Source organism: Mirounga leonina, unplaced genomic scaffold (assembly GCF_011800145.1).
Source record: "Mirounga leonina isolate KUSES-001 unplaced genomic scaffold, KU_Mleo_1.0 Mir_127, whole genome shotgun sequence".
Lineage (NCBI taxonomy): Eukaryota > Metazoa > Chordata > Mammalia > Carnivora > Phocidae > Mirounga > Mirounga leonina.
The window spans coordinates 70,788,117-70,798,782 of NW_023270316.1; the positions used below are offsets into that span (position 1 = coordinate 70,788,117).

Below are 10,666 nucleotides of genomic sequence, written 5' to 3' on the forward strand. Positions count from 1 at the left end.
GCCGGGCCCGCCGGCCTGTGCCCGGGCGCGGCGGCGGCGGCGGCGGCTCGGCGGCGGGGGGAGCGGCGCCGCTGCGCTCGCTGGAACATGGCTGACTCGGCCCGGCGCTGCTGGCTGGAGAGAAAACAAGGCGGGCGGGAGCGGGCGGGGGAGCTGGGCGCAGCAGTTCCGAGGCAACTTTTTTTTTCCTCTCTTCCCAGCCCCGCGTTCTCCGTGCGGGGGCGGCCGGGGCGCGCGGTCCCGCGCGGAGGGGGACGGGGAGCGGCGGGCCGGTGGGCGCCTCCCGGGGCGGCCCCCTCCCCCGCGGGTCGGGAGGGGGAGGGTCCGGGTCCGCGCGCCCCCCGCCCCTCCCCCCCGGCTGTAATGGCCGAGTGTGTGCGCCAGAGCGCGGCGCGCACCCCGCCCGCCTGCGCTCACACTCGCACACTCACACACACACACACACACACATACACACAAAGGGAAGGAGCCATATTCTCGCTCGCGCTCGCCCTCGCGGCGGCGGCGGCGGCGGCGCAGGCGGGGAAGACGCGCAGCGGCCATTCCGTGCGCGCCGGCCCCGGCGGCCGCGGGCGGAGCCAGCCCCCATTTCGAGCGGGGCTTCTCCCTCCGCCGAGCTGACAAAATGGGGGAGGCCTGCGGGGCCTGCGCCGGCGGGCGGGCGGGCGGGCGCACGTGGCGGCCCCGGCGCGGGCGGGCCGGGCCTGGAGGCCGGGCCGCGGCCCCGCGTTGCCTCGGCTGCTCCGCCGCCACCGAAGTTCTGGGGGTGGGGGCCGAGTGGCGGGAAGGTGTGCGGAGCCCGCCTCGCGCGGCGCCCCGACTTCCACACATTAAAAAAAAAATACTCCCCTGCTTGGGGGGGGCAGGCAGAGCAACGAGCAGGAGTGGCTTTTGTCCCTCATCCTTGTTTACTCGAAGAAACTTCAGACCGGACGTGTTTAGTCAGAACTGAAATACATCTCGGGGCCAAACCGATAGGAAACGAGGCTGCCTCGCGGTGGCAGCCGTACAAATACCACCGCCACCCCCCAGCCTGGGTCCGAGCGCTGGAGCTTTCTACTCCTCCCTCCTCCCAGCAAAGTTTTGTGCAGAGAGAGTATTTTTAAAGTCCTCATTGGGAAAACTTCAGGTAGACGGTGATTTAGGCCCATAATTTGGAAGAAGTCTACTCACGTGGGCTCTTACCTATTTATTCCTTAGGTGGTGCAGATCCACCAATCGGCAGCATTAGCTTTGTGGTCTTTGGTTTTGTTGATTTAAAATGGTTTTGTACATTTAAAAAGTTTTTAAATGAGGTATTCGTTCAGAGCAGATACAGGCAGATGAGTAACGAATACTGTACGAGGATACCATCGTGTCCATACTTTTTTGAGCTCACTGAAGGACCGTTTGGGGTTTTCTTTTTTTGTTTTTGGGGGGCTTTTTTTTTTTTTGCTTGGCATAGCCTCTTCTAGGAATTGGCTATCCCTGCCGTTTTCTTGTTTAATATTATAGGAGGTTAATGTCACTACCGTTAAATAACCCGTACTGAGGTTTTCATTCACTCCCCATGAAATTAAAGTGCTATAATTTCATTGCTAACATCAAACATTCACTTTATCTCTTTTTAGAAAATAATTAAACATGGGCAAAGGAGATCCTAAGAAGCCGAGAGGCAAAATGTCATCATATGCATTCTTTGTGCAAACTTGCCGAGAGGAGCATAAGAAGAAGCACCCAGATGCTTCAGTCAACTTCTCAGAGTTTTCTAAGAAGTGCTCAGAAAGGTGGAAGGTAAGGGGGCTTGAAACATACTAAGGAGGTAATTTTTTAAAAGTTAAATCCAAATTAAGATTTTAAAAAAGCCTAGGTGCCATTTGTATAACATGAGTGGTGATGTTAGAACAGGCTGCTGAATAAATAGCAAAGGATACTTATTTTAGTCATTTTAATACTTTGAGGACAATTTATTAAAATTCGTTATCGACTTAAGTTTACAAATAATTCTTTTGTAGACCATGTCTGCTAAAGAGAAAGGAAAATTTGAAGACATGGCAAAGGCGGACAAGGCCCGTTATGAAAGAGAAATGAAAACTTATATCCCCCCTAAAGGGGAAACAAAAAAGAAGTTCAAGGATCCCAATGCACCCAAGAGGCCTCCGTAAGTATCTTGCCTGTTTTTATTTTCAAGGAGGGTTTTGCAGTAGGATCAGATAGAAGTTTAGCAAGCTACCTTGTAGGTTTGGAGTGTATGATCAAAGTTTCTTAGCTGGTAAGTGGCTCACATTGGTATATTTGAATATTGTAAGTAAAATTCCTATTAAATGGGAGGCTTAACCAGAGCATTTGTATTAGACACTTGCCTCCTTCACTTAATATATCTCCTAAATGTAACTTTGAGAAATACCAACAATCTGAAATACTTAAGAGTGATTTGCAGAATTGTTTTTGGACCTCTAGCCTTTAGCAGTAGTACATCTTCAACTAGTAGTACCATAAGTTAAATAGCTGTAAGTTAAGCTTTGGTTATGAAGGATATTTAGCATATAACATCTGTACCCTGTCCAGTATCTGGTAGAAATTAGAGGTGGCTCTTTTATACAAACAGTACAATACACATTTGATAGTAAACTTAAAATCCTAAAATTAAATTTGTCTTTTTAGTTCGGCCTTTTTCTTGTTTTGTTCTGAGTATCGCCCAAAAATCAAAGGAGAACATCCCGGCCTATCCATTGGTGATGTTGCAAAGAAACTGGGAGAGATGTGGAATAACACTGCTGCAGATGATAAGCAGCCTTATGAAAAGAAGGCTGCTAAGCTGAAGGAAAAATATGAAAAGGTAAGAAGTATGGATTTGCTCAGTGTAATGATGAAAGGGTATGCCAGATGTTAGATTATACTTGGTACCTCATCTCAGTTTCCTATTTTCTTGTGGTTTTCTAAGAGTTTGGGGTGTAATGCAGTTTTTAGATTAACAGCTACATTCAGTGTGCCATTGGCTGGCTATAGTCTTAATTCTTTTCCATCATTCAAAGAGTATAGAAGATCAAATAAATTGTTAATTTTTTTTTTAACTTGGGTGCAGGGCCATACACTTAAGCTGGTTTTGTTATTCTCTAATACCTCCAAATTTGCGAGAATTTTGGTAGTCACTTTGAGTCAAATGATTACTTACTTTAAATGATCAGACACACGTTATAAAAATAGTCTGGGCAAAGTAATAAAGACTATATCCTTAAACGTACCCTGAAACATTTATGTTGACTCCTTAGATAACCAAAGAAGAAAATCCCAACTTCGTTAAAAAAAAAAAAAAAGTTCTAAGTCTGTTGATCTGTGTAAGTTGATAAAGAAAAAGCTGTGGCTCCTATACTTTGAATTGGAATATTAAGTTGAATTTTAGCTTATTTAGGCATTTGGAAAAATGTTGGTTTCTAGATTTTTCTTAACCTAATTGCACGCTTACTGGCAAATTACCCTTTTTTTTTTTTTTTTTTTTTTAAGACAAAATTTTCTACTATGGATTAGGGTCTGGGATAAACCTGTAGAATGCTGTTTTGCATTCAGAAGGTGGCAGTGTCTACCCTTTAATCAAAGTCTCTACATTCTAGTTTTAATAAACTAAAGTTAGGATGTGGTACATAATTGTACTTCAGTGAGGCATAACATTGCAAATATTAGACCATGTTATTCTGTAAGTTATGGATTATTAATTGCAGTTATCTCCTAGTGTTTTTATATGCATCCTTCAGTCATTTATGGAGTCAGGGTGAGTCTATAGATACGTGGTATTTTCGTGTAATTGGGATCTTGATGTTTTCATCAAGTTTTGGTCAAGTTCAGTGTTACTTTTATTTCTCCCTTTACTTAACTGTTTTGTCTTTCCTTCCACTTTCTCCTGCCGTTGTTTTGGAAGGATATTGCTGCATACCGAGCTAAAGGAAAGCCTGATGCGGCAAAAAAGGGAGTTGTCAAGGCTGAAAAGAGCAAGAAAAAGAAGGAAGAGGAGGAAGATGAGGAAGATGAAGAGGATGAGGAGGAGGAGGAAGATGAAGAAGATGAAGATGAAGAAGAAGATGATGATGATGAATAAGTTGGTTCTAGCGCAGTTTTTTTTTCTTGTCTATAAAGCATTTAACCCCCCTGTACACAACTCACTCCTTTTAAAGAAAAAAATTGAAATGTAAGGCTGTGTAAGATTTGTTTTTAAACTGTACAGTGTCTTTTTTTGTATAGTTAACACACTACCGAATGTGTCTTTAGATAGCCCTGTCCTGGTGGTATTTTCAATAGCCACTAACCTTGCCTGGTACAGTATGGGGGTTGTAAATTGGCATGGAAATTTAAAGCAGGTTCTTGTTGGTGCACAGCACAAATTAGTTATATATGGGGATGGTAGTTTTTCATCTTCAGTTGTCTCTGATGCAGCTTCTACGAAATAATTGTTGTTCTGTTAACTGAATACCACTCTGTAATTGCAAAAAAAAAAAAAAAAGTTGCAGCTGTTTTGTTGACATTCTGAATGCTTCTAAGTAAATACAATTTTTTTTATTAGTATTGTTGTCCTTTTCATAGGTCTGAAATTTTTCTTCTTGAGGGGAAGCTAGTCTTTTGCTTTTGCCCATTTTGGATCACATGGATTATTACAGTGTTTATCTTTTCATATAGTTAGCTGATAAAAAGCTTTTGTCTGCACCCTGCATACTCATGATGAGGGTAATAAAAGTTGAATTGAGACAGTTTTCATCCATAACTGAAACTCAAATCTTGATCGATTAATATCAGATCACACATAGCCCAGTCACATTTATAAAGTGAAGAGTAACCAGTCTATTCACAGCATGGGATTAGTAGAATCAAACATTTTGAAAAGTCTGTCCTTGAAGGACTAAGAGAAAAGTATGTTCTAATCTTTACATGAGGACTCTACATTCTTTTAACTCCCATTACCATGTAATGGCAGTTATATTTGCAGTTCCCACATTAAAGAAGACCTGAGAATGTATCCCCAAAAGCGTGAGCTTAAAATACAAGACTGCCATATTAAATTTTTTGTTGACATTAGTCCCAGCAAAGGCTCTGGAAAAACGTGCTGGCTGTAAATGTCTTCTCCTATTTATCTGAATATGGATTTCTTAGGAAACTTGACTTTCCATTAAAGGTATTTTTAATTAATTGGGCCAACTTCTAAAATGTATGCCACATTTAAAATCAGGTATATTTTCCTATATTATAGTTTGCTCCTTTATAAAAGTCAAATAGACCTAAGGGAAGAAGACACTTAAAACTTTGTATTTCAGTATGAGTTATCTGATTTGAATTTGATTTTTCTTTACAAAACCCTAACTCATTCATTAGAGTCATGTTTATCTACTTAGCAGTTTAGGGAACAATTTGGCAATTTTGTGGTTTTTTGAGATTATCGTTCTCTTAAAGTGCCAGTGTTTTAAAATAGCGTTCTTGTAATTTTACACGCTTTTGTGATGGAGTGCTGTTTTGTTATATAATTTTGACTTGGATTCTTTCCATTTGCATTTGTTTATGTAATTTCAGGAGGAATACTGAACATCTGAGTCCTGGATGATACTAATAAACTAATAATTGCAGAGGTTTTAAATATTAGTTAAATGGCTTTCACTTAAGATTTTAAGATTTTGTTATATACATATTTTAATCTTTCCAGTAGTAACTCTTAGCAGCACCATTTAAACAAGTATAAGGTCTGGCAAAGTTTTTCCCTTTAAAAATATTTATGTTTATAAATAGGTTCATGATCTGATAAAAACAAGTTTTTGTCAGTGTTCTCAGGAGGTGCTGTATATATAAATGCAAAAAAATTAAGTTTACTTTCAGAATGTTGGGTTAAACAAGATAGTTTTTCAAAGCAAGGCACATGCAGTTAAAGTGATTATAAATCTAAATTTACCAGTTTTCTAAGTTAGATGGAGGACCTCAGTCTGTGATTATGAAAATTCATAGAAGTTTTTAGTCAACAGGAACAAGTTAGTATCCTTACATGGATGTTTCTGCTTACAGCTATAGCATGACCACTGTCAACATCTGTTGCTGGTAAGTGATCCAATTAAAAGTGAATTCTGCCTCAAGGAAACTCTTGTAACTTTAGTGGGTGTGTCATGACAACTACCAGTTTCTTAAGATGTCAAGAATGGGAACAAAAACTTTTTGTTAACTGGCTTCAGATCTTGACAGAAAAAAGACAAAAACTCTTCAATCTGGTGGAGCTAATTTACAGTTCTGTTTAGTGTCTCAGCAGTATCCCTAGGGCTTGAGATTTTAGGTATTTTAGTGTAAGGCCTTGGTATAATTGGGATGATTTGTTGTAAAGTTAACGTGTAGGAACAGTTTTAATGTTTAGATAGTTAACAGCACTATGGGTATGAAGATGTTCTTAATAGGAAAACCAATATAAATTTTAGTATTAAATTTGGGGCACTCCAAAAGTCCGTATGGATTAAAACCTAACTAAATTCATCTCTGTTCCGTAACTTACCCCGTGTGAAGGTAGGGCACTACGGCAGGCTAGTTGCTGTCATTGTGGTCATCTGTCAAGGTGTTAATACTTGCCATGTTTATTAATTTTCTTAGAGTGAAATCTGAAAAAGGAAATCTTTGTGTCCTGTGTGCCACAGAGATGAAAAAAATAATTTGTGTGACAGTGCCATTTGACAGATCCTACCCTCACTGCCTAGAGAATTAGAAGTACTGCCCAGATGTTAGGGTAGCAACTAGCTATATTGAAAACTATACTGGAGAGACAAAATAGCGGTTTTTTGAATGAAAAATGTGGCCAACTCCTTTCCTTGGCATCACATAATCTATGATGAAAGTTCAGATATAGGTCAGCTTGGTACAACACACCTCTGAAAGGGCTGAAATAGCTCTTTTTCAGTGCCGGCCAGGCACTTTTTGCATATGATGGTATCATTACAAATGGCACATAAATCAAATGCGGCCTACGTCTTGGCATTACCTGTTACTCAAGTGTGAACCATTGGCTAGTTATTAGGGTACTTTATTAATAAGAGGTTGTGGTAAGTTAGAGCTTTTTTCATATTTTTTGTTTTTGTTTTGTTTTGTTTCGTTTTCAAGTGACCTGAACTGCCTTTTGAAACTACACAAAAGCCAGCAAATGGTTTGGATACCTATGCAACAAAAGATGTAGGCTGGTTCATTCCCTTGTCTTCTAATAGCAAAGACTGAACAGTAGTGCTAACACTTGCCACAGCTTGGGAAATTCCCTGGTTCTAAGCCAAGTTGCGCCCTGGAGTTAAGAGGCAAAGATGTTGCTCTGTTATAGGAATGCTGCTGTTTAACCATGCACCGTGGTGTAGAAATATATGCCATGCCAAATATATAATGCCCATATCCCAGTCTGAAGGAGATCATACCGACCAGGGTGAAGTGGAATCGCTTAGGTCTTTAGGCATGTCCATTGGTTTGGACCTTCTATGTAAGTTGAATTTATTGGTCACCCACTGAAAAAGAGGAAGTACTAACAGAGATCTGGAATGACATGAGGAATCACGATAGACCTTTAAGTGGTGGCATGAGGAATGGTCGGCAGGGGCCCAGTATGGAAGCTGAAAGCCCAGTATGGTCGGCAGTGGCCAGAAAATCAGTGAAGGAGGGGACTAAAGAGATTCTTTTAAATGTTTATGATGTACTTATTTTTTTTTTCTCCTGAGTCACACAATTCAGACATAGGAGTGACATCGCATAGTATGATGCCCCATAATCTATTTGATCATTATTGAGGGTCATTCACGTTTCCTAGTTTTTGCTGTTTCTAACAGTACTGCAGTGAGCATCTGTGTAGGCATAGGTAAGTCTGTAGACACCTCTAGTAGAATTGTTGACTCGAAAGATAGTTGTGTTTAAGATCTTTGGCAGGGGACGCCTGTGTGGCTCAGTCAGTTAAGCGTCTGTCTTCAGCTCAGGTCATGATCCCAGGGTCCTGGGATCGAGTCCCACATCGGGCTCCCTGCTCAGCGGGGGCGTGCTTTTCCCTCTGCCTGCCGCTCCCCCTGCTTGTGCGTGCAAACTCTCTTTCTCTCTCTCTTTCTCTCTTTGACAAATAAATAAAAATGTTAAAATTTTTGGCAGATTCTGACAAATTGCCTCCCCAAAAGGTTATACTTACCATGAAACATTTTAACAATTTTTATGATAAATTAAGATTTTGACTGGTTATTCTTTGGGTCCATGAAATACTATCCATCTCTTAAAGATGAGAAATTCAAATACTAAAGTATTGTCATTTGTTCAGAGCCACCCAAATACAAGAAGGCAGAATCAGAACTGAGACTCTTGGGTTAGCTATTGACTATTAAACTACTGAACAAAGTATTTCTCTTAAAAGTTACTGCAAAAGTAAGTAAGTTCTCTACTGGTTGAAAATAAGAAACTTCCTTCCATTTTGGCGCTCTTCATCCTAAATGGAAGTATCCGAGAGTTTTATTAGGGGGCTTTTTTTTTTTTTTAAAGCAAAGATGGTGTGTCAGTCTTTACAGAAGATGTAGCCAGCAGTTTTGGGAAGTGAGTCTGCTACAAATTGTAGTCAAGGATCATATAGGCCAGATCCTGGGCAGTAAAAGGATGACATGTTATTTTGAAGAGTGAAATGGATATTGAGAATCTGCCTTAAATGGAATAGACTTGACCACTGCTTCACCTCCTTGCTGGAGAGGGTACTTTAGGAAGAAGGTCATACTCCAAATGCATTTATAAATGCAAGTGTATGAAGAGGCTTTAAAGTGGAATTAAACTTACTCCCTTAGAGTTACATAGCCTCTCATTACAGCCTTTACCATATTTTTGTTAACGTTTGTTAGAGATCATCTTCTAAAGTGTTCTGAACCAAACCAGGTAAGAGAATAAAAGTTCTAAAAAGAAGTAACTGTTGGGTATGAGAGAATACTCCTACTAAAGGCAAAGAAAAACAGGAAGCTTAATTACTACACCCCCTCAGGTGCCAGTATAATGCCCAGGAAGGTGTGAAGAGCTAAGATTAAAGGCTACTCAGAGCCAGGACATCCAGTGCCCTCCCCGCTCCCCAACCTGAACTTGAGGGAGACTCAGGCCTTGCTCCGCCATCTGGAGTCAGCCTTCCTGGGATTTGGGCATAAGGAAGGGCTAGGCACACTCAGGCTGAGAAGCAGGGAGGCAGACCAGAGAAGAGAGCCCCTTTTCCCAAGAGGACCCAGAGTTGCCATTTGCTTTGGGGACCTTCAACCGAATAAGGTAGATCACCAGGGCAGGCTCAGAGCACACGAGTGGCAAAAGGCTCCAAGGGCTCTTGCAGTCCCTGTGCGTTTTTGCGAAGTAGTGGCGGAGAGGCCCATAGAGACTCCAAAGCTTGCTCAGGGACCAAAAGCAGCATCCAAACAGGTTCACCGTAGGTGCAAAACACGTGTGAGTTCCTTCCTCTTTCCTTTAAGGACCATAGGAAGGAGCTGGAAGACTTCCTCCCTACCCCTTCCTTTCATGCCTGGGTTCTCCAGCCGTGGCTAGAGTTGATATGCAAGCACAGCCCGCACATTGGGCCATCACTGTGATTCCTCTCAGGACCTCCCCCCTAATCACCGGGACTCAGAACACTCGCAGACAAAACAAAACCAAAATATCGCCAATCATAGGAAGTTACAAGCTACCCGATTCTGAAGAGCTGGGAAGCATCGGAAGAATGTGTGCTATTGATGTGTCCTTAGAACTGCAGCATGAACTTAAACACAAGTAGAAGGAAGGATTGCAATACACTACATACCATGATAACTTCTGAAAAACTGTTTACCCTTATTCTGAATGAAATTTGCCTTCACCGAAAGATAACAAATAAGCAAAAAAATAAAATAAAATCTACACTTCTACTAGTCAGACTATTAATTATACTGTGCGCCCTTCTAGATTTTTATATATATATATAACACGGTATAGATAGAATTAATTTATATATATAATTATATGTAATTTTACAAACTAAGGTGAGATTTACATAACATAAAATTAACCATTTTGAAGTGAACAATTCAGTGGCATTTAGTACATTCACAGTATTGTGTGACCACCACCTCAGTTTAGGTCCAAACATTTTCATCACCCCGAAAGGAGATCTCGTACCTATTCATTTCCCCTTCCCCTTGAGCTGTTGGCAGAAACCGATCTGCATCATCTCTATGGATTTACCTATTCTGGATATATCATACAAATTCAATCATACACGGCCTTTTGTCTGGCTTCTATCACTTAGCATAATGTTTTCAAAGTTTGTCCACATTGTAGTATGCGTCAGTATTCCATTCCTTTTTACAGCTGGATAATATTCCCTGGTGTATATGTATCACAATTCATTTATCCATTCATCCAGTGATGGACACGTGGCCTGTTCCCTTTTAGCTATTGTGACCAGTGCTGCTATGAACATACATGGACACGTATTTGCTTGAATCCCCATTTTCAACTCTGGGATATATGGCTAGGAGTGGAACTGCTGGATCATATGGTAATTCTATGTTTAACTTCTTAAGAGGGACCACCAAACTCTTCCACAGCAGCTGAGCCATTTTATATTCCCCATAGCATTGTATAAGTGTTCCAGTTTCTTAACAACCTCATCAGCACTTCCTGTGTTTTGGTTGGTTTGATTTCTTTCTTTCTTTCTTTCTTTCTT

At 41.1% G+C, this 10,666-nt stretch overlaps 1 protein-coding gene across 2 annotated transcripts in view; it reads left to right on the forward strand.

The window, feature by feature from the left end:
* The window catches only part of HMGB1 (high mobility group box 1), a 6,461-nt gene extending 865 nt beyond the window's left edge, over positions 1–5,596 (forward strand). Inside the window, exons 1-5 of one of the 2 annotated variants that reach the window (XM_035003604.1) lie at positions 830–1,129; positions 1,611–1,773; positions 1,995–2,140; positions 2,644–2,818; positions 3,896–5,596. In XM_035003604.1, the coding sequence (XP_034859495.1) occupies positions 1,624–1,773; positions 1,995–2,140; positions 2,644–2,818; positions 3,896–4,072 (648 nt within the window). In that variant the 5' untranslated portion in view covers positions 830–1,129; positions 1,611–1,623 and the 3' untranslated portion in view covers positions 4,073–5,596. Of the gene's footprint in view, positions 1–829; positions 1,130–1,610; positions 1,774–1,994; positions 2,141–2,643; positions 2,819–3,895 lie in introns of those variants that run through there. The other variant, XM_035003603.1, reaches the window with a different exon arrangement.
* Positions 5,597–10,666: the final 5,070 nt, after the last annotated feature.